This window comes from Jatropha curcas, chromosome 10 (assembly GCF_041381405.1).
Source record: "Jatropha curcas cultivar XTBG-Jc1 chromosome 10, XTBG_Jcur_1.0, whole genome shotgun sequence".
NCBI lineage: Eukaryota > Viridiplantae > Streptophyta > Magnoliopsida > Malpighiales > Euphorbiaceae > Jatropha > Jatropha curcas.
Genome location: NC_143160.1, coordinates 3,708,320 through 3,731,034, shown reverse-complemented (window position 1 = coordinate 3,731,034; position 22,715 = coordinate 3,708,320). Strand labels below are relative to the sequence as shown.

Here is a 22,715-nt window from a genome sequence, read left to right as displayed (position 1 = left end):
AGAAGCATCATTTACTGTGACTTGTGTACATCACAAGAAATCTCATTACTGATCATTCTTTTCTTTTTTTTTTTTTAATTGTAGATAATCTTAGCATAAATAAATCAAAATAAATAAAATAGAAAGAATAGTTAATTTCAGATTTGGTGATTGCTATAATTAAAGATGCCTAAGCAATGTGAAAAAGATTTGTTCTGTCAATGAATCTTTAAGATTTTATTTTTCCCCCTCAAAATTATAAAACAAGATTTGGGATTGTACTTGGAGATAAAAAGGAAAGGTCAAAAACCAATCAACTGATTTGTTTGGAAAAACAAAAAGGGAGTGTAAGAACTGTTGAATCTTGCCAATACCCATCAAGGATATACATAACCACATTCTTTCAAGAAGATTTCTTTTCAATTTTTTATTTATTTTCCATTGAGAAAACTAATAATAAACACAGCCCTTTTTCTCTCATTTTCTGAGAAATAGAAAGTAAGCTTATAAAGCCACTTTCTGAAAAACACAATCTAAAAGAAGAAAATAGTTGCCTAAAATATTTGCGGATTCCTCCTTGTCTTGTTGGTTTAGCACTATTGCAAAAACAAAAGAAAACAAACTTAGCAAAGAGAACTGTAATTTCCGAAAATAAAATAAATTTTAAGTCTCTTGTAAAGCAAACTCAGATTCCATTCTCTCTTTTCCTTTTCAAAATGGCAACCATATTTGCTGACTCAGCATTTTACCCTACAATAAGCACAGACAGAGACCCGAAGCCTATTAGTCATTGAGTCTCTTACACATCTCTTTCAACGCCATTTTTAGGCCTGCATACAAAAAGCAGGAACTGTAATGATAATAAAATACAAATCTGTAGCTATTTATTTAGTGCTTCTAGCCTTACCTCTGTGTCCTCCACTGAGCAACATTTTTAAACAGCCCTATCTTCCCAACTTCTTTGTTCAGACATTTCTTTTCTTGCTTTTTTTCATTTCTGCAAAATTATGAATTCTCAAACATGGAAAACCTTGGCAGTTGTTCTGTTGTGGATATCTATGGAAGTGGAATCTTCTTTATCGTCTTTATCTCATCTTGATAAGATTAGTAGGCTTCCTGGCCAACCCCAAGTGGGTTTTCAACAATTTTCAGGTTATGTTACTGTTGACGAAAAGAAGCATAGAGCTTTCTTTTATTATTTTGTTGAAGCAGAATTAGATCCAGTTTCGAAGCCTTTGGTTCTCTGGTTGAATGGAGGTTTGCTTCAAAATTGAATCAAACCAGAAAACAAAGTTACATTCTTTGAATTCACAATGTGTGATTTAATTAATTTAAAAATGGTATTTAATTGCAGGGCCTGGCTGTTCTTCTCTTGGAGTAGGAGCATTCTCTGAAAATGGACCTTTTAGACCAAATGGAAAGGTTTTGGTGAGAAATGAATATAGCTGGAACAGAGGTATAATTATTACTGTAAATCATAAAATTCAAATTTCAAGTTTTTTCTCTTCATATGTATGTGTAAACTGAATAGAAATAAACATTTTAACGTTCATGAATAATAAATGTTGCAGAAGCAAATATGTTATATTTGGAGACACCAGTTGGGGTAGGATTTTCTTATGCAACTGATAGCTCCTCATATGTGGCGGTGGATGATGAAGCAACAGGTATAATAATAAATACTCTTTATTTGTAAAGTAAGTTGACATGGAAGAAGGGCTGCGATGCCTGGTTCCTGGTCCTGGTCAGAGACCACTGTGTTAGCGCCGAGATAGATTACCCTTCAAAACGAGCTAATGGGCTCAACCTATTAAATTCAGCACCTTCATTCCTTTTGTTAAGTGAAACAGACAAAAAAACAAAATAAACGCTGTATTAAACCATTTGCAGAAAAATTGTTGCTTTTTGTTTTTGTTTTTTTGATTCTTTGACCAAAAAGGCGAAAGTTTTCTCTTGGGAAATTTATGGTTTATTGAGAAAGTAGAATTAACCTGCATTTGCTTTATGAAATTACAGATAAAACAGTGTTTTGTCTCCCCACTGTTACTCTTTGGCCCAAAACGAAAAAAGAAATTAAGAAAAAAGTTCTCTTTTTGCTGTTTTCTGAATTTGAGGTTACTGAAAGCTATTATTTACTTGCATATGTAAGCTTTAAGCTGAAGTCTCATTATGAACTTCATTTGCTACTTCACATTCTATTAAAGATTTTTTATATATAAAAAAGAAAAAAGCTTTCTTTCATAAGGCTTTTATAATATATGTATATTAGTACATGCCTTCTGAAACGATATTTCGTTTTGTTTTCTTAAGCCAGGGACAACCTTATTTTCTTGCAACGCTGGTTCAACAAATTTCCTCAGTACAGGCGTAGAGACTTGTTTATAACAGGGGAGAGTTATGCAGGTAAAATTCAATTTCCAATTTTTTTTTTGTACCAAACTGTAAGACAAGTCAATTTAATCATTGCTGCTTCATTTATTTTCCTAACTCCAGGTCACTATATTCCTCAACTTGCAAATCTTATGATTGAAATTAACAAGAAGGAAAAATTATTCCACTTGAAAGGCATTGCAGTAAGTAAAAAAATATGTATATAAAAAACCTTTCTTCATTTAACTATTTAATCCATTTAAGTAGGATTAATGATAATTTACTAGTCTATCTGTTGCAGCTTGGAAATCCTGTTCTAGAATTTGCTACGGACTTGAATTCAAGAGCTGAGTACTTATGGTCACATGGTTTGATATCAGATTCAACATACAAAATGTTCACTTCTGCTTGTAACTATTCAAGATATGTTAGTGAATACTATAGAGACTCAGTTTCAAGCATTTGTTCGCGAGTTATGAGCCTTGTTAACAAAGAAACTAGCAGATTCGTAGACAAATATGATGTTACTCTTGATGTTTGTATTTCTTCAGTACTGTCACAATCAAAAGTTCTAAGACCACAAGTAAGTTCTTTCTGCAATTTTCTTACTTCCACATTCCTTTCAAGTCTATGGTTCTTTTTGGCATTTACTACTTGAATTACTGCTTAGAAAAGCATCTAAACGTTTAACATCTAAAATAGTGTTAAAGAAAAAAGCTGTTTCAATATCAATGCTAAAGAGACTATATATAAATATGGTTGCTTACAAATCTTCATTTGCAGCAAGTATCTGAGAGGATAGATGTATGTGTGGACGACGAGACGACGAATTATCTAAACCGAAAAGACGTGCAGAAGGCTTTCCATGCTAGACTTGTTGGAGTTAGTAAATGGGAAGTTTGTAGCGAGTAAGTTGTTCTTGTCCTTTTGATATATATATATAGCAAACACAAAAACAAGACCAAGAAAGAATTTTTTATATCAGCATATAGCTCTTCAAGGTAAAATTTCTTGAATGTTACCATTTTTTTTTTTTTTTTTTTGGATTATCACAGCATTCTTGATTATGAGCTGCTCAATTTGGAAATACCAACAATCTCTATTGTTGGATCACTAATCAAGGCTGGAATTCAAGTATTAGTTTACAGGTAAACTTGAACTTAAATAAGTTCTTAATAAGATCATTTATATCATTGTTGTGTTTTATAACAACAAAAATCTTACAGTGGAGATCAAGATTCTGTTATTCCCTTGACTGGAAGCCGCACCCTTGTTCATGGACTGGCAAAGGAGTTAGGACTGAATACAACTGCATCTTATAGAGCTTGGTTTGCAGGACAACAGGTAAAAAATATATAAAATTAATATTTACCATTAAGATGTATCTAATTAAGTTAAGCATATTTAGTAATAATATTAGAAATTAATTGTACTCTTTTCTTTTTATTAAGGTTGGTGGATGGACTCAGGTTTACAGTAATTTGCTTTCATTTGCCACTATAAGAGGTGCTTCTCATGAAGTTCCATACTCGCAGCCTGAAAGATCACTTGTGTTGTTCAAGTCATTTTTGCAAGGCAAACAACTACCTGAAATTTTCTAATGTGCTTTGCTTGTGAGGTTTAAAGTTATATACTCGGAGATATTTTTGTGTACATACATTAATAACTGTGGTGTTATAGTCAGTAAAGCATTTTTGTCTTTGCAAAGAAAAGTAAAGGGAATCATCAATCAAGGTTCAAGAATCTTGTATGAGGTTTGGTTAATGTAAGATCTTTGAAGTGCAAAAATCTTTTGAGCAGTGTCAAATTCACTTCTTCTTCTTCTTCTTCTTCTTTCATTATCAAAATCATCAAACCGTGTATTCTCAAAATGATTGGATTTAGGGTTTACAGAAAAATTAAATATCTAAAATTAATATAATCTTTTTTTTTAAGTTGTTTTTTCAATAGTTAAATAAATTTCAACGAGGTAATTTCAAGAACTGTACTTAAAATCCAAGATTCAAGAAATTACTATATATTTAAGAGTGAGAAAAACTGATTGAAACAGGTCCATACATTTCCATTTGGAATAACTCAACTTCGAATTGCAATTTTCATTACTAAAGTAAGCCATTATTGCTAATTCAATCTCACTTCTTATTGTTAATAAATTGCAAAGGGGACAACTTTATCATACTTAATTGTACTGTAAGTTCAAAATTTGACTTAAAAGTTCCAAACTTTATTACTTTCCTCTAAGCAAGGGATCTCATGTTCATGTTTTTTTTTTTTTTTTTCGAACTTCAAATATAATAACGTTATTTTGATCCATCACCGACCATAGGCACTCCAGTCCCCACCAAAATAAATAAATAAAATGAAATAAAAGAGCTTCCTTTTTTCTTTTTTCAGGTAACCTTGCCCCCATTGATGGGCATGACCTGCAAGTTACCAATGGACCATACTCAAGTGTGATGGCCATGATTGCACAAAACCAACGTAGCCCTTCTCTTTCTCTTGCCACTTCTTTTGCTTTTTCATATTACTTCCTTTCTTGCCTGTACGTCCTCTGTTTCTTTCTTTCTTTCTTCCTTCCTGTCGTCCAATAATCAACCGCCAACCCCACCTGAAAAAGCGGGAACTCTACTTTTTCTGTATTATTTTCTTTTTCCTTTTCCTTTTGTCAATGGAAAAAAAACCGCCACCAAAATAAAGCAACTGCCTGCCCAATTTTGTTTCTCTAATTTGACTCTCTCTAACTGGTTGCAGTACCAGACACAATAGTTTCCTCATATTTTTCAAAAGCAAAAATAAAATCCAAATAAACCAAGAAAGAAAATAAAAAAACATGGCAAAAGAGCAAAAGGAAAGCTCTGCATCAATTATCAACACCACCCTACAGGCCCAGGTAATAACCCTTTTTTCTTAATGCATTAATCATTATTACACATATATGTATTGATACAATATACATATGAAAATCACACCTTCATACACTTTTTCCCTATCTATCACATTGTCAAATATAAATTTGAAGATCCGAGGATTTTTGGGAAATTTGATTTTCGATTCTGCGGTTTATGTATGTGGGCATTGCAGGACAAAGAAGAAGAGGGAGAACTGGACTTGGGATCCGACGAGGCTGACACTCCTTTACCTCTCACTGTCACTTCCCGGGTAATTAATATTTGATGTTTAGTTTGTAGAGAATGAATGAAATTGGAAGTAGCATCAATCATAGATGGAAAAATTATGGATTTTTGCAGGTATTGTATATGTTGGGAGATATAACATCGGGTCCAGCATATCGGTTTGCGCAATGGCTGGAATTGGTTCGTAAGAGAAGTGTGAAACATCACGCCTCTGGGTTTCCTCGCCGCCCTCACGGGCTTGACACTATGACCTCTGGGTCTTGCATTCCTCTATCTCTCTTATCTTTACATTGCCATTTTTACCATAAAACTAATTAATGATCATCGACCGTTATTTTCATTTTAATTTTAGATAATTAGGTAATGGTATTATTTTCTCACAAAAAAAAAAAAAAAAAAAAGAAGTGATGGGATTATAGGCTGCGATTTGAACTAGCCTTTGAGTTTCTGGAACTAAATTTAGATTGGAATTGTAAGCTCTGGAATTGGGATACATGCCCATTCAGAACTGAAATTTTTCTATTATTGGAATTCAATCAAAGATTTAGCCTTTGACTAGTGGACTAGATTTTTTATACAAATTAATAAAAGTAAATGGCGGGAGTTTTACAAATCTTAAGTTGTATTTGTAATTTGAGTGAAGTTAAAAGTTCTTGATTTGGTTTATCTGTGGATTCTTGTAGAACTTGCATGTTGAATGCTTTTGCAACTTATATGAATGCATAACCAACAATTGGTCAAGTGATTCCAAATGAGTTACTCGGTCCTCACCTGCCTGTTGCGGTCAAATAAGTAAACAAAGGATATTTCAAGAAGCATTTTGGTCGTGCAATTAAGGAGTTGAAATTTGGTTGTTTTATGTTTCAGTGCTAGAGAATTGCTTATTGATCCAAAGAGTGATCCCCCTCCTGAACAAGCTTCAGAGATCAGTTTATGGGAAAGGCTTGGTAAAGCAGCAATATTGGACATTGAGTCGAGCTCTTTTTCTTGGGACATGCTCTCTTCACTCCACCACACTGAGCATAGCAGTAGCACCGAACAATCTGAAGATGAAATGAATAAAGCACTTGAGGTGTGTGATCTAATTTAATTATAGCATTTATTGAGTGTCTTCAGCCTCATACTTTATTTGAAAAACCAAAAGGTGTGTGATCTAATTTAAGCATGGCTGTTGCTGAGCTTCTTCATTCCCTCCTCAAAGTTCACCCTATGGTTCACACACACACACACACAGAGGTTTACCTCGCTTCTTATTTGGATTTCTTAACTCCACTTTGTCAATTGAATAGCATGAGATGGATCATCGGGTTATTGATAAGAAAGCACTTCAGTATTCATGTAAGAAAGTAGTTAGCAAACTAGTGTGTTTTGTATTTTATGCAATATTTTTGTGAAGACTTCTGTAAAGGTGCAAGTAGCACAACTTGGGGATCACTGTGAAGAGTGATGTGTTTCGCCTGTATATGGACAATCTCTTTCCATCAGCTGCCTCAAATTTTCTTATGTATTATGCATGTAGGTAACTGTAAATTCTGGGGGAGTTGTCTTTTTTGCTTTATTCAACCAGCCTGGAATCAATGATGCTCTTCCTAAGGAAGCAGCAGCAGTCATAAAATTTTCATCTTCAAGGATGGCCACACAGTCAGAACGTCTTGGCTATGAATTTGCGAAGTGGTTAGGAGTTAGAACTCCACAGGTTATATTGTTTTTCCCTGGTATTTTGGTGATTTATTACCATTACCTAAACCTTTCTTAGACATCCTGCCTGCATTCTCTGTTTCCTTGAAGATAGTGCTTATCCTGATGATGCATTGCAGGCTAGAGTCATTCATAATTGCAGTGCTGAGTGGCTCCAGATTAAGGAGGCTGCTGAAAAAGCAAGAGACACAGCAGCTTCAGAAGGAGATGAAGTTGGTGAAGTCACGTGTTCGGAACTTCTGGAAGCTCTTGAACTTAGCCGATGCCTTCTTCTAATGAGGTGAAGTCCAATCTGATTTCTGAATATAGCTTTCTATAGTAAAATGTTAGGAACCAGACTGTGGAATTAAAAATTTTGGCCCCACCATAAATTAGCCATTAATTTGATGATGTTTATCTGTCTTCTTGTTGACTGTTACAGAGTTAGAGAATGAGTACAAAAAGGAAGTCACAAATTTTCATTGATAATATTGAAAATAATTATGAGAATCAAAACAGTTACAAGAATCCATGTATAAATATCCTTTTTCTCTATCTATGTTCCCACGATTATTCTTATTATCTTCTGTTTTCTCATTTTCTCATTCCTGTGTTCTGCTGTCTTTCCTCGTTTCCAAATGTTCTTCCATGGAGATGACTTTCCCTAACTCTGTTGTCTAATTTTGGTCAATTTACTTGCTCTAATGGCCAAAAACTCCTGTTTTGCAGTTATATTCATGGATCTCCTTTGTTGGAAAGTTCAACTGCATTTGAGTCTCGTGAAACTGCAACAGCTCTTGGTAGGGTCTTGATGTTGGACCTTGTCATCAGAAATGAAGATAGATTGCCTTGCCGACAACTCAGATGGCGTGGAAATGCAGCAAATTTATTATTGGCTGATCAAATGGCCTCTGCAAATGTAAATGAATTGGAGGATGCTTTTGATTCTGCAATTAACCGATACCGACCAAGAGTTGTTAGAGCTCTTCAGAAAGAAAGGAGGGCAACTTCTGTGGATAGTAGATTGTCCTCTCATGAGTCAGGACTGGTATCACAGGGTTCTGATCTTTCTGATGTCACGGAATCCCCAAAATCTTGTTCCAAGAGCCTGAGAAGTCAAGCATCAAACGAGTCAATATTTTCTGAACTCTACAGGAGCCGCATTGTAGCCATTGACTCTGGTGTTCCTCGGAGGCCTCCTGCTGGAAAACGTGCAAATGACCAGGCAAATTACCCAAAATTGGTCGAGTTACTTCTTAACTGTTCCGATTACGCTTCTAATTTGTTATATGATATAACTGGAGGGAAATTAGGATCTCCTTTAGAAGACCCCAACATAACTGATATACGACCAACAGAAATTACTGCAGTTGTTCAAGAATTTCGTAGTGGATTTCGTGCAGCTCTTAGGGATCTTCAAAGTTTCCATATATTCCTTCTAACACTTCACCAAAAATTGGATGCCCTATTACGAGCATTTTTAAACATTACAAATAGAACTGGGGACTTTGACAAGGAAGATATAGTGGTTCCTGAGTCACCTTTGCATGGGGGTGTTCATTGTCCTTCTTCACCAACGCCAAGTAAGGACAGGTTCCTTAATGATAATAATTCAGATTTTAGTGATTCAGAATTGCAGAGAACAGCGCCAAGATCATCTTCAGGGAATAAAGAAAATTCAGACTCTCGTTCTCCCATGGCCAAAGAAGGTTGGCATGGAAAGTTTAAGGCGAGTGGGGAGCCCCTTCATAGCCTCCGTTTGACAACAAAGCTTCGTGACATCCATAAATTTGCCAAGGTTGGTATGCTAATTATCACTATTGAATTGTCTTTATTTCACACATATTCAAGATTCTAAATTTATTGAGTTAGGCAAATGGGATTATGTGTATTCTTATCCACCTTGCTAAGCTAACCAGTGGAATCTGCGCTGCATGTGAACACACAATTGCTTTTTGAAAAGTTTGATTTTCTAGAATGAGACAAGCAAAATGCATCAAAAGTTCTAACCTATAAATGGCATTAGATATAGTGAATTTTCAGTTTGGTAGTTGTTAGGGCCATTATCTGGCATTTGGCCCAGAAACTCAGAAGGCTTGAAGTTGAAACTTTTCGCTTTGGAAGTCAAATGTCAATTCTGGCCGCCAACCACCAGATCAAACAGCCTTTTAATATTCTGTTGGTCAAAAACTGAGCGTCACTTTTTCCATTTTTGCTTGATTTGAGATGTAATGATGCCACAGCATATCTCTATTAAAACTGTTACCAAGGTTCACAAGAGAAGAGATGGATATCAATACCTTTGACTTGAGACTTTGGAAGTGGTAGAAGAAGGAAAACAAAAGGGAGCCAAGACACTCTGTTCGGGACAGACAAAATGGGGTGTGGTTGAGGGGAGAGAGGAGGTGGTAGACTCGTGTCGTGTAATTATAAACTGATCAAGAGCGTTTAAACTATTAAAGATGATATAATATATCTTTGATGGACAGAATTGGTACACTACCCTGCCAATGGCTGCACTCACATTTGATGATACGGGTAATGAATAACAAGCTTTTACTTCAGAATTGTCATATGTTACTGAACCAGAATATCATTTTGTTTGAACAAAACGGTGTGTAACTTCTAACTTGAAATGGAAATGATACAAACAGCCCTAAGCAAACAAATAAAAATTTTAAAGGAGAACAAATAATTTGATTGTGCTACGCGAAACAGCATAAGATTTGCCTTAATTAAAACATTTTATCACTTGCCCTTATCTGTCTGAACTGTCATCATCACTCTCAGGTTGATACTGAATCAAATAAAGAACTGGAACAATGGAATGAGATGCTGAGAAACGATGCTATCAAACTGTGTCAAGAAAACAATTTCAATACCGGATTTTTCGAGGGCAGTGATAGTAACTGTGTTGTTGATGCTTATGAATTGAAGGTATGTCCCACTCTGCAAATGTGTGCATGACCATGCAGATGCAGGACCTGTTTTAAACCTCTGTGCAATATAGTTCGCCTATCTCACAAATCACATTTTATCTTCTTGTTTCCCTTCCTGGGTTTTAAATACCTTGTCATTTTCAATTAACTTACAGGTCAGACTAGAACACATCCTTGAGAGAATATCATTGATTTCTGATGCTGCAAACACAGAGAAACCATCTTCAATCACAAATAGCTTGTTCATTGGTGGGGCCTTAGCTGCTCGATCCATTTATACTTTGCAACATCTAGGAATTACTCATATATTGTGTTTATGTGCCAATGAAATTGGACAATCAGATACTCAGTACCCTGATCTATTTGAGTACCGAAATTATTCAGTAAGTGATATTTTTCCTTCTCGATTTTCACCAGGTCCATCCTTTTAGGGGAGTATGCTTTTTTGTTTTAGGCATTTAACTAACTCTGTATCACTCATTTCCAATATCCCAAAAAATTAGGAAAATTTTATTTTGCATCACAGCCAAAAAAAAAAAAAATCAATAAGCAAATTTGTGATATAAACAAATTTAATGGTAATAACAAGAAGAGCTATTAATAGTTGTATTTATGGCCTCACTCTTGATGAATTTTGTAAAGATAATGATACCTATAAATCCTATGACCTTTTTCCCTATGAGAAGTTGATTTTTACTTGATGGAAAGCCTGGTGTTTTGATGTTTCTTCTGCTATGTTGTCCTTCTGGGAAAAATTTCATAACACTGCCCATTTGGCGACAATGCTTGTGATTATTTAAATTCTGAACTCCTAAACCATCACGTTCTAGCATATGTCTGGAATTTGTTAATGATAAAAGTATTCGACTTGAACAGGTATATGACAATGAAGATTCAAATATTAGCAGCATCTTTGAAGAAGCTTCTGATTTTATTGATCATGTTGAATCAACGGGAGGGAGGGTTCTAGTTCATTGCTTTGAAGGGAAGAGTAGAAGTGCCACATTAGTTCTTGCTTACTTAATGCTCAGAAAGTAAGTGCATTTTACTTGACGGGATAGATAGAGTGCCCAATGTGGCTGATCCAATGCATGTTGTGTTTCTGGTTGATGCAGGAACTTCACGCTATTACAAGCATGGAATGCCCTGAGACGAGTTCATCGACGGGCTCAGCCCAATGATGGGTTTGCGAGAATTCTATTGGATCTTGACCGAAAATTGCATGGAAAGGTGTCGATGGAGTGGCAACAACGGAAGCCAACAATCAAAGTCTGTCCAATCTGTGGAAAGAATGCTGGTCTAAGCAGCAGCTCTCTCAAGCTTCATTTGCAAAAATCGCATAGGAAGCTATCGTCGGGGAGCGTTGACAGTGCTATGACTATGGAAATACAAAAAGCACTGGATGCACTAAAAATGACAAGTGGAAGCGGAAGTGGCAGTGTCAGCCCCCAACAGTCCTCTTCTGTTATGGATGACTTGGAACTCGTATAAATTCAGCACAACTAATTTTCAGATATTCTTCTCCTGAGGCCGCCTACATTTTTTAATCCATCGTTCGCATGAAAATTTTGAAATTTATTGCAAATGATGCTGGGGCATGGGACCGGTAGGAAGATTGTAAAACACATTATTGGTTGTATAGTGGAAGGAAAATATATTATGATTTGTTACGAGCGTTGTGTATCACCAATCCTTATCACAAATATCATTATACAGTGCACAAATAAAGTCTGGAACTGCCAATCCTTTGACGGCAAGCTCCAAAATCTAAAATTGTATGATGCAACGAGACTCCTCTTACATTGCAAATGCTACAGCATTAATTTCAACACCCATCGATAGCACTCGAAAGAAATGGGAAAAACTTAGCGACAGAGGAAAGACTGTATTGCAGGTTGAAACTTTACATAACAGTAACAACAACAAAGGAGTATGGGGGAAAAAAAAAAAAAAACTTAAATATAAGCTCATCAATGACTATCCGTTTATTATAAAAAGCTAATCAAAAATACCACGATCCCACTATCTGCCACCTAATTCAAATATCCATTGGTGATATGAGTACAGCCTTCAAATCCAGCCAGCAATAAAACATTGGCCCCAATTCTACCAAGTAGTCATTTTAACAAGACAGACTACAACTACATTGCCAATTTAAGTTACGACCATGCAGTACAAGCAACGCAGCAACGTGCAGGCAAAGGTTGCTGATTCGGACGGAGCTTTAGCCTACACAATGGACAATGCATCTGGCAATGACTCGGGAGACCCACTGCTACCATTGAGGACAATAACATTTCCATCAGAATCAACATCTACAATAACTGAGTCACCTTCTTTGATATCTCCTGCAAGCATTTTCTCGGCCATGCTGTCCTCCAGTAGTCTCATTATGGCTCTTCTCAGTGGCCTTGCTCCGTAGCTTGGATTATATCCTTCCTCAACCACCCTCTCTCTAAATCTCTCGGTCACTTGGAGCTCTATGTCTTTGCCCTTCAGCCTGTCAAACACCTCCTTCAACATTATATCAGCAATATCTTTAACCTCCAGCTTAGTGAGCTGCCTGAAGACAATCATCTCATCCAACCTATTTAAGAATTCTGGCCTGAAATACTGCTTCAATTCCTCAGTCACTAGGCTCTTAATCCTATTATAACTACTGTCCTTCTCATCATAATCAAGGTCAAATCCTATCCTGCGCCCTCCCTTCTCAATAACACTGCTTCCAACATTTGAAGTCATTATCAGAAGAGTATTCTTGAAGTCCACGGTTCTACCCTTGCTGTCAGTCAATCTTCCATCTTCAAGAATTTGAAGCATCATGTTGAAGACATCAGGATGAGCCTTCTCAATCTCATCAAAGAGCACCACAGTGTAAGGTCGACGCCGAACAGCTTCTGTCAACTGCCCACCCTCGGTGTAACCAACATAACCAGGAGGTGAACCAATGAGCTTGGAGACTGTGTGTCTCTCCATGAACTCACTCATATCAAGACGGATCATGGCTTCTTCAGAGCCAAAGTAGTAGGCAGCTAGCGCTTTTGCCAATTCTGACTTTCCTACACCAGTTGGACCAGAAAATATGAAGCTAGCAATTGGACGGTTGGGATTCTTGAGTCCAACTCGGGCCCGGCGAATAGCGCGACTGATGGCTTTCACAGCTTCATCCTGACCAATGACTCTCTTGTGCAAGGTCTCTTCCATCTTAAGCAGGCGGTCAGATTCATCAGTTGATACTTTCTCTACAGGAATTCCTGTCCAAGAAGAGACAATGTGCTGAATGTCTGATTCAGTGACAGTAGGACCAACATCCCCTGCCTCAGTCTCAGCCTTGCTCATCTCCTTGCCTTTCTCCACAATAGCTGCAATTTGTGCCCTTAGGTCCATTTCACGGTCCCGTAATTCTCCAGCCTGTCCAGAATTTTATGTACTCTAATTTAGTTAAATGAAATGCTAGGTACCAGCTATAAAGAAGCAAGGGGAAAAAAAAAATACTCGGAAGATTTTGGAGAGAGAGAAAAAGATGAGAGAAAGGAGGGAGAAGAAAAAGATTTTGGAAATTTTCACATTAACTATGTGGAATCCTACTGTCATTGTGAAATCATTAACCCTCATTAAAAAAATAATAATAATAAAGTGCATAGTCCTAGGGAACAAAAATCGAGCAGAAAAAAAAATTTTACCTTCTCAAAGTCTTGGCTGCGAACAGCTTCATCCTTCTCCTTTGTTATCTGCCTGACCTCTTTCTCAAGCTCCCTAGCCTCCTCAGGGACCTATAGAACAGACTTAGACATAAACAACTTGCATAAAGTTAAAACGGGTGATCATAGAATAGCTGGGTAAAAGCTCATGCCTGTGCGTGGCGAAGGCGAACCCGAGAACCAGCTTCATCAATCAAGTCAATTGCCTTATCTGGCAGAAAACGGTCACTGAAATGGGGAAAAAAAGAGCAAACACGAGATAATAAGAAACTTTCTGCCAGATTGAGCTTACAAGTGAAGTATAATACATTGCAAGGCAGTCATATCATTCACAGGAATAGTTCTAAGATCTACTGAGAAAATAATTGCTACCTTGTCACACAACATGCTGTGCATGGCCGTACATAAAACGTGCAAGTACTCAGAGAGCGGAAAAAAAAAGGACAAAAAAAAAGGAACGAGCTATTTCATAAATTGCAAACCTGATATACTGATATGACAACTGTGCAGCAGCTACTAGGGCTTCATCTGTATATCGCAGCTTGTGGTGTATCTCATATCGTTCACGCAATCCTTTCAGAATTTGAATAGTTTCATCTACAGATGGCTCAGGTACTTTGACTGGCTGGAATCGTCTTTCTAAAGCGGGATCCTTCTCAATGTGCTTTCTGTATTCATCCAGTGTGGTAGCTCCAATACACTGCATAAGTTAAGAAAAATAAGAAACCTGCAGACACAGGTTCAAGCATAAACAGCAATATACCAACAAAGCCACAGAGACTTGGGAGCTGTGATTACTTCTCTTATATAATCAAACAAGGGAGGGAAACAAAAGAAACCGTAACCACCCCCATAAAATTGGATACAACAATGAGATGTATGATAATAAAGTTAAACAATTACTTATTAGTCTAAAGGAAGAATGTGCTGCAACGGTTAGAAGTTAAGAACAAAAAATAATAGGAAGGTTGCAAAGGACAGACTAATTCAATTCAAACTTCGTCTCATGTCAAAACTAGTTGGAAGTACTATTTCTTTTCCCTTCAAAAGAATGATGCCAAAGTTACCTGCAATTCACCTCTAGCAAGAGCTGGTTTTAATATATTGGCAGCATCAATTGCACCTTCTGCTGCTCCAGCTCCAATTAACGTATGCACCTCATCGATGAAAAGAATAATTTCATCACTTTGTTTGATTTCTTCCATTAGCTTCTTCAACCTCTCTTCAAACTCTCCACGATACTTGGTTCCAGCAACCAAAAGACCCATATCCAGGGTAATAACCTACATTATAAAGCAAAAAAAAAACAGGCCACACATATGATAAGTTTTTTACCACAATAAGATGTTAATGCCAATCTCTCAATTATGAATAACGCATAGAATTATAAGTGCATGTATGCACATGTGACCAGGAAAAAAATTAATGTCACAGGTCACTGAATCCTCTGTCCAAAACAAACAGGATACCCGGTGTTGAGCATTTATTTCACCACCATGTATGGATCACACAACAAGCAATCATTTACAAGTTGCAGAGTGCAATCCAAATACATGTCGCACAGAGAAAATTGAAAGCAATTGTTAGGTAACAAAAGAAGGCCATTCTTATATAACCAAAAAAAATGTTAAATAAAAGCACATGAAAATAACTACTGTCCTATATAGCATTCTTCAATATATATATATATATATATATATATATATACTTTGTTTCAGCTAATAGCATCAGCAAGGCCCATGCTACAACCTTTTTTAGTTATAAGCAACTAATTAATAGTACCAAAAACTCAAAGGAGCACAAAAGTAATCTGCACCTGAACACTGAACCATGTCAATAGATTGACAATTACCCACCTTCTTTCGCTCAATTGTTTCAGGGACATCACCACTTGCTATACGCTGAGCAAGTCCTTCTGCAATTGCTGTTTTCCCAACCCCAGGCTCTCCAATAAGGCATGGATTATTTTTAGTTCTTCGACCCAAGATTTGGATGACACGCTCTATTTGTGGCTGTCTTCCAACAACAGGGTCCAGCTTACCCTGAAAGAAGAAAGAATATCCCCTAAAACAATCTGAAGAATAGTTAATGCATAAAAAAAGACAGATTAGCATTCACTTACCTCCTCTGCTAACTTAGTCAAATTAGTTCCATACTCTTCAAGAGTAGGCATCTTATTGCTGCCACCTCCTGGTCCAACAGGAGCAGGAATATTCTCAGTGCTTTCACCCACCATGCGAATGACCTAATCACAACAACAAAAGACATACTTCAGTTAGTTTTAAATATCATGCACACAACCAAGGATTCAACAATAAATACAATTAGGTTAATCCAAGTAAAAAATATGCATTGTTTACCTGTGTGCGGATGTTACTGGGGTCAGCACCTAAATTTTCAAGAACACGTGCTGCTACACCTTCACCTTCACGAAGCAACCCGAGAAGCAAGTGCTCAGATCCAATATAGTTGTGACCTGAAAGATTCATGGAAGTTGGATTTTCAAGTTAAGATAACAATATTTTTCTAAGAAAAAGTTGGAAGGTAAGCATTCATATGGCAATTTATGCCTGCCTATTCCCAGAAAGTTATAAAAGCATGCATGAATTGTTAACAATAAAAAATAAAAAAGGATAGAATGCTCATAACAGCACAACAAAATTTATTGAATCCAACAGCATCACAAACACACAAAAGGTCAGTTATTGTAACCTAACGACTCCAGTAATAATAAGCATTTTGAAAAACTCACTAAGATTAAATACTCTGGTAACTGCATGAATCGGAATGGAAAATATAGTTTAAATCGGGCTCCTATATTAACCCTTAAATATTTGAATTCCAACAACAAAGATAAAGGTTCTCAGTTAAAAGGCAACGACTAGAATCGAAGACCCAAAAAAACATTGCCAACCCACTTTATGGTAGAAAGCTAAATTTGTGGCAAGATTAAGGAGGGAGGACAGAAAAAGAACCCTACCAAGTTGGCGGGCTTCCTCCAGCGAGAGTTCCAATACACGCTTTGCACGAGGAGTAAATGGAATCTCCACAGCAACAAATCCACTACCTCTCCCTATGATCTTCTCTACTTCTACACGTGCATCCTTAAGATTGATTCCCATAGATTTGAGCACCTTAGCAGCAATGCCAGTTCCTTCACCAATAAGACCCAAGAGGATTTGCTCTGTGCCAACAAAGTTGTGACCAAGCCGTCTTGCTTCCTCTTGAGCAAGCATAATTACTTTTATTGCTTTTTCTGTGAAGCGCTCAAACATAGCCCTAGGTAGAAATCGTTTAGCTTTCTGTTGCCTACGGGACATTGAGATTGCAACCCTGGAATGGAAATCTTGTCCAGATCTTAGCAATGTATCTAAACAATTTGAGTTTCGAAGGCCTGAGAATCCTCTTAATGTCAATGCTGGCGGTCGTGTACTACACATCATTTTGGTGGCAGTCCTCCTTGATGTTTCAGATTCTTGAGATAGGCCATGTTTTACCCCATGAGATAAGGCAGGAATATTAGTTGAATGAACTAGAAGCCTCGCCATGGATGCCACAAAAAGATTCTGCATTTCACGAATAATGTCTTAGAAAAATACAGGTGAAGAAATGAAGAAAAATAAAATAAAATGCATAAGAACTATGACATTGACATTCCAAACCGACAATTAGGCTGACAACCAAACATAATCATAGCAAAATGACATCATTGAAACATACATACACAAACTCCTCTTCAACAATGACATGAAGAACAGGTACTCTTTCATTGTTCTCAAATAAATTTATGACAAGTCCAGAAAGCACAATTTTCAAAGGCTGGAAAGCAAATGATATGTACAGGTGCAATACATGCAACATTATTGAAGGCAAAGTCGTTAAAAATACAACTTTTTGATCAATGGACCAAGAAAATTAATTGCAAAGATATCCCGCAAGCTATTGGGAACAAAAAAAAAAACCTGGAAAGGTATGACATTAATTCAAACAAAATATCTCCATAGACTGAAGCTTCTTAATAAGAGGCGCACATGCTTTCATTTCACTTCATATGAACAATTCAGATGTCATTACGACCTAAATAAATATCCTTTCAAACTAGAAATTTACAGGGAAAAAAAAAAAAAAGACTAAATTAAGCTCAATAACATTACCAAACCGAGCGCTCCTGTGTTTCAGCAAAATAGCCACTATAACTAGCGCCTATTCAAAAAGCAAAAACTAAATAAGACCTATCGCAATAATCCAAAAATCCCTGCAATGAATATACAATAACCACACACTTAAGACCTACACACACAGAGATTGTTCACCTGTAATATAGATAGTATTGGAGAATTAAAATCATTGGCAATTAACCAAAAATAAAACCCTAAATTGAATGATCGAATCAAAGCATGTATCAATCGAAAGCAGGTCAAAACCCTAACTTCCGAAGCTGAAATACAACCAAAAAGGAAAAAAAGAATCAAAACCTTACCTAAAACTTCAAAGAGAGAGAGATGAAGAACAATAGAAATGAAAATATAAAAAATCCAAACGGAGAAACAGACCTAAAAGGGTCTTTCTTTTTTCTTTTTCTTTTGGAGAAGAGAGAGACCCTCTTTTATGGTCGGCCGATAACCAAGGATAGATATATAGATGATGTGGTTTTTGTTACCTTTCTTCCTTCTCTCTCTAGATTTTTATTTTTTTATTTATATCCATTTTTGTTCTTCTCTGTATCTGTACCGTAAATTCCATCAACTTTCATGGACCTTCGCGTTCACCTAACGAGCTAAAACCACAAAGTCGTTTTGATAATCAATCTCACTGGCGGCTATTCACCGTCCGATTCGAAGAATACTACACGTGGTCAGTAGAATTATTTATTGACGAGCGAGCGCGCCAGCCTTATCTGTAGGTCAAAATAACCACATTGTCCGTCCTGTCCCTAGATTTTTTCATGTACCTAATTTGCCCTTCACGTGCTACGTCGCTGTGAATTAGCCGTATACGAGACTTGAATCTCATTGCTATTCTACACACTACTATAATTTTATAAAATAAAATAAAATAAATGATTTTCATTTTTTTTTTCACGCACATGTTTCCAAAAAAAAAGTTATTCAGATAAAATCCTTTAAAGGATTACAACTTCACTCTAAATTAGTAAATTTCTCAATTACTTTATAAATAAAGTTAATTGCAATGGCTTTTGATTTAATCATTTAATTTTTATCCAAGAATATAAGATGAGAAATTAACAAAAATGAATCAATCAAAATAACTTATTCTATTTGTGTTAAAAATAAGTCCAATTTATTGTAAATTGATTATTAAATAAATTGTTAATAAATTTGATTAATTACTCTGATGCATAAAGTTATGAATAAATAAATATTTTTGATATTTAGAAATTATAAATTGAAATATTTAAAAGAAATGAAGAGATATATTAGATATTATGTGGATGCTTAAAATGGCAACTTGTAACAAGTAGGGCCTTACGTTTTAGTGAATGAAATGGGTAAGCTACTTGAAATATCTTATAGGAGAATAGAGTCGGCTGCCAAAATTTGACCGTGGTGTCAACCTGAAGCCCAATCTTTCTTTATCTTTGTGACCACTACCCTTTATTTTTTGAATGTTTTTATATATAAAATGCAGGGTTCGAGAGTTGGAGTGCTCTTACCAGCAAATTTATGAACTTTCATTCACTCAAATGAAGTGACCATTATAGCATAATTACACCAATAATATTATTCTGTTTTTATGCTTATGCTTGCGATATTAGTATAATATATCATAAGTTGGTTTGACGCTCATACGGCCCGCTTCTTGTTCTTGGGTGGAATTTTGTTTTGTTGTTCAAATGAATCAACTCTCGTTTCATTTATTGTACTCGTACATATTTCAACGATACGTTGTTTTACATGTTAATTAACAATGTTCCATTTATTTCGGCCATCGAACGACAGGTCCCAACTCATTCGTTGGAACTTGAAGTGATCGGTAGGATAAAAGATAACAATATTTTCAAATAAATATCTATATTCCATTTATCTATAACTATAACTATAAATATTTTCTATCTATCTATAAGTATAAATTTATAGATCGACAATAATATTTTTAAAATTTTTAATTTTTTATAAAAAAAATAAATGTAATTTAATTCCACTGACTATATTAGTTTTACATTTAAATCTAAATTTTATCGACTAATAAATAAAATTAAAAAATATTAAAATAAAATAAAACACTTTTAATATTAATTAATTTAATACAACCTTGAGAAGTTTTATCTGATTAAAATTTTAAATTAATACCTTATTATGGAAGTTTTATCATATTTTAATTAGGAATTATAATTTTATTATAGAAGCTAAATCTTAAATTAATGCCATATTATATATAAGTCTAGCCATGTCTTATTTAGGAATTATAATTCTATTCTAAAAATTGCAATGTCATATTTAGGAAATTATAATCCTAATATAGAATTAAAATATTAAATTAAAGCCATATTGTCGAAGTTTTGTTATATTCTGAAATATAATCCTATTATATAAATTTTGCCATACCTTAAATAAAAATTATATATCCTATATCATCAAACTATAGTAGATATTTTATCTAACTACGAATTGTTTTATAATTTTATTTATATTTTATTAATTATTTCATTCAATTGATTTTTACTGGGAATTAAAAATGAAAATGAGCATTATTCTTTATAAATAAAAAAACATTATAAATCAAATAACCAGTAAGTACAATAAGAAGCAACGCATCCTGTTCATAAACACTATTTAAAATTAAAAATAAAATAAATAAAATATCACAATTTTAAATTTAGAATTGTTTTGGACATGGTGAATTTTTTTATCAACTAATATTGCTATTAAATATATTTAAAAAGTAAAATAGATATAATATATTTATTCTTAAGCCCATAAGTTGGGCTAATGAATTGATCGAGCTAAGTCCAATTCAAAAGGAGAGGAGACTAACAAAGCCCAAGGACGGCCAATTACATCAACGCTCATGCAGCCCGCTTCGCGTGATGCGGAAGCTATTCGCAGCTGTGTAAACGACAGCTCGCTTCTTAGGCACAATTTGTTCGTCGTTCAAATAGACCGAGTTGGTCCGCACGTTTTAACGTCGTTTAGTTTTCGATGTTAACAATGGAAATTTTGTCCGTCGTCCGACGACAGTTTTCCACCCGTGCGGAGCTTGTACCTTAGCATTCAAAGTAAATTGAAGGTACGAAAAAATTGTTGATATAAAGAAATTTGAGTAATGATAAATTAAGGTTTTAATCTAATTCCCAAAAAAAAAAAATTATGGTTTTAATTTGATTGGAAAAAAAAAAGCAATATAATTCAACACCAAACAAAAAATAACTCTTAAAACTATTTATTTGACACAAATGTTAAAAATCATTTTTTAAAAACTACAAAAATTTTGAGTCGAAGTACTAACGTTCAGTTCATACAATTAAGTCTCCCAAAAAAAAAAAAAAAAAAGGAATATAGCACTGATTACTGTTCCCTTTTGATGATCATAGCTTTGCCATTAAAAGTCATATTTTGGACCCAAAAAAAAAAAAAAGTTAATTTCCACCTTCTTCGTAAGCTCAGCAGTTTCAATCATTCAGATCATGTTATCGAACTGTCAAATTTCCACTATGTAGCAAAAGGAATTTATTAGCAAAAGGACAACCAATTAATAGTTTCATATATATATATATATATATTAATGTGAACCACATAATTGCTGTTCCTTGAAATGTCAAGCTGCTATCTTCTTTATGTCGATGCGTAGGTTTGGCATATAGGATAAGGATGTATCAAAGGGGTATGAAATGAAGAAATTTGGAAATATGTTGTGCGAACTATATTCACAACTATGCTGATCTTTTTATTTCATTTTTACTTTCCCGTGCTAATTAATTCCTACGTGTTGTGTTAGTATCAGCTTATTGAATCTTTATTTTATTTGATAGTACAATAACAAAATAAATTTATTTATTTAAGCTGAATTAATAACCTGTTTATTAAATAGAAAAATTTATAAAATTACGGTATATCATTTTTAATTATTCAGCAATCAAATTTTAATATCATTTTTTAATTATTAATCTCATGGGCAGTTGATTCATATTCACATCCATAATTTAGCGATTCCACAATGGATTACACGTGATATCCAAACAAATGATGGTAAGTACAAAGTGATATAATTACTAATTAAAGAGTGAATAATATAATAATGTTAATTGCAATTTCGCTTCTGGGTGCATCAAAATTTGACTTTCTAATACTAAATTATGGCACTATAAAACAACTTTTGTTTTTATATTAAGAAGCAGTTAATAGGATTGTTTTCAGTAGTAGTTTAAGATAATAAATGCATGGGGTCGAATCGATGACATGACTATAGACTTTTATCATTATCACGCAATAAACGAATTTGGTCATTTGCTCAATTTATTAATTGAAATTCTGTTTCTTTACAAAATTACTATAATGCTTTCTACGGCTATTAATATAATCTTTCCTTTTTTTTTTTTTATAAAATTATTAGTGAGTGTAAAAACAAAAGGCATTAAGTGTAAAAAGTCTGACAGGAAAGTAAGCCGAATATTGAATAGCCGCTGCTAATCACATTCCAATGGCAAAGTGTCTGGTTTAGGGATTGAAGTTCATCGGTATCCATTTTAAATTACGAATTTTAAATTTTTATGTTCGTATTCATTTTAAATAGTCATTTAAGTATTTGTATTTGAATCTATTTAAAATACTCTTTAAATCGGCAGTAATATCCATAGTAAAATTGTTTATTATAGTAGATAATGGGTTACAGGTAACTAATGTCTTATACTCGTATTTTATCTATATAAATTGCAGATAGTAATTTCACTATTTTTA

General features: G+C 34.8%; 3 protein-coding genes across 6 annotated transcripts; 2 read left to right on the top strand and 1 right to left on the bottom strand.

Moving 5' to 3' along the window:
• The first annotated feature begins 822 nt into the window (after nucleotides 1-822).
• LOC105648732 (serine carboxypeptidase-like 45) lies at nucleotides 823-4,156 on the top strand. Its single transcript, XM_012235215.4, has 10 exons — nucleotides 823-1,236; nucleotides 1,334-1,435; nucleotides 1,551-1,646; nucleotides 2,290-2,382; nucleotides 2,473-2,552; nucleotides 2,651-2,932; nucleotides 3,133-3,257; nucleotides 3,405-3,497; nucleotides 3,576-3,693; nucleotides 3,801-4,156. The coding sequence occupies exons 1-10, from the start codon at nucleotides 987-989 to the stop codon at nucleotides 3,948-3,950; spliced, it is 1,389 nt and encodes a 462-aa protein (XP_012090605.1). The 5' UTR covers nucleotides 823-986; the 3' UTR covers nucleotides 3,951-4,156.
• A 584-nt stretch (nucleotides 4,157-4,740) lies between these two features.
• LOC105648730 (dual specificity protein phosphatase family protein) lies at nucleotides 4,741-11,769 on the top strand. Of its 2 annotated transcripts, XM_012235211.4 has the most exons (11): nucleotides 4,743-5,239; nucleotides 5,431-5,508; nucleotides 5,598-5,740; nucleotides 6,351-6,555; nucleotides 7,003-7,179; nucleotides 7,301-7,461; nucleotides 7,890-8,958; nucleotides 9,951-10,097; nucleotides 10,255-10,482; nucleotides 10,976-11,133; nucleotides 11,215-11,769. In XM_012235211.4, exons 1-11 carry the CDS (start codon nucleotides 5,180-5,182, stop codon nucleotides 11,588-11,590), a joined length of 2,802 nt encoding a protein of 933 aa, XP_012090601.1. In that variant the 5' UTR covers nucleotides 4,743-5,179; the 3' UTR covers nucleotides 11,591-11,769. The 2 variants fall into 2 exon arrangements, with proteins under 2 accessions (XP_020540718.1, XP_012090601.1); XM_020685059.3 differs by lacking the exons at nucleotides 9,951-10,097; nucleotides 10,255-10,482 and having other exon boundaries at nucleotides 4,741-5,239.
• Nucleotides 11,770-11,954: 185 nt separating this feature from the next.
• Nucleotides 11,955-18,508, bottom strand: LOC105648731 (chaperone protein ClpC, chloroplastic). 3 transcript variants are annotated; one of them, XM_012235214.4, is made up of 11 exons: nucleotides 18,281-18,479; nucleotides 17,955-18,003; nucleotides 16,781-17,366; nucleotides 16,161-16,276; nucleotides 15,923-16,045; nucleotides 15,657-15,842; nucleotides 14,868-15,083; nucleotides 14,283-14,500; nucleotides 13,953-14,028; nucleotides 13,783-13,872; nucleotides 11,955-13,510 (listed from the first exon to the last, which is right to left on the bottom strand). In XM_012235214.4, the coding sequence occupies exons 3-11, from the start codon at nucleotides 17,346-17,348 to the stop codon at nucleotides 12,329-12,331; spliced, it is 2,775 nt and encodes a 924-aa protein (XP_012090604.1). In that variant the 5' UTR covers nucleotides 17,349-17,366; nucleotides 17,955-18,003; nucleotides 18,281-18,479; the 3' UTR covers nucleotides 11,955-12,328. The 3 variants fall into 3 exon arrangements, with proteins under 3 accessions (XP_012090604.1, XP_012090603.1, XP_012090602.1); XM_012235213.4 differs by lacking the exon at nucleotides 17,955-18,003 and having other exon boundaries at nucleotides 18,354-18,508; XM_012235212.4 differs by lacking the exon at nucleotides 17,955-18,003.
• Nucleotides 18,509-22,715: the final 4,207 nt, after the last annotated feature.

Coding starts and splice junctions, on each gene's coding strand:
- LOC105648730 (XM_012235211.4), top strand. CDS start 5,180: ATGGCAAAAGAGCAAAAGGAAAGCTCTGCATCAATTATCAACACCACC. Junction 6,556..7,002: donor AAATGAATAAAGCACTTGAG/GTGTGTGATCTA, acceptor TTATGCATGTAG/GTAACTGTAAATTCTGGGGG. Junction 10,098..10,254: donor TTGATGCTTATGAATTGAAG/GTATGTCCCACT, acceptor ATTAACTTACAG/GTCAGACTAGAACACATCCT.
- LOC105648732 (XM_012235215.4), top strand. CDS start 987: ATGAATTCTCAAACATGGAAAACCTTGGCAGTTGTTCTGTTGTGGATA. Junction 1,647..2,289: donor GGTGGATGATGAAGCAACAG/GTATAATAATAA, acceptor TGTTTTCTTAAG/CCAGGGACAACCTTATTTTC. Junction 3,498..3,575: donor ATTCAAGTATTAGTTTACAG/GTAAACTTGAAC, acceptor AAAATCTTACAG/TGGAGATCAAGATTCTGTTA.
- LOC105648731 (XM_012235213.4), bottom strand. CDS start 17,348: ATGGCGAGGCTTCTAGTTCATTCAACTAATATTCCTGCCTTATCTCAT. Junction 16,277..16,780: donor GGAGGAAGCCCGCCAACTTG/GTAGGGTTCTTT, acceptor TGAATCTTTCAG/GTCACAACTATATTGGATCT. Junction 14,501..14,867: donor TTGCTAGAGGTGAATTGCAG/GTAACTTTGGCA, acceptor TAACTTATGCAG/TGTATTGGAGCTACCACACT.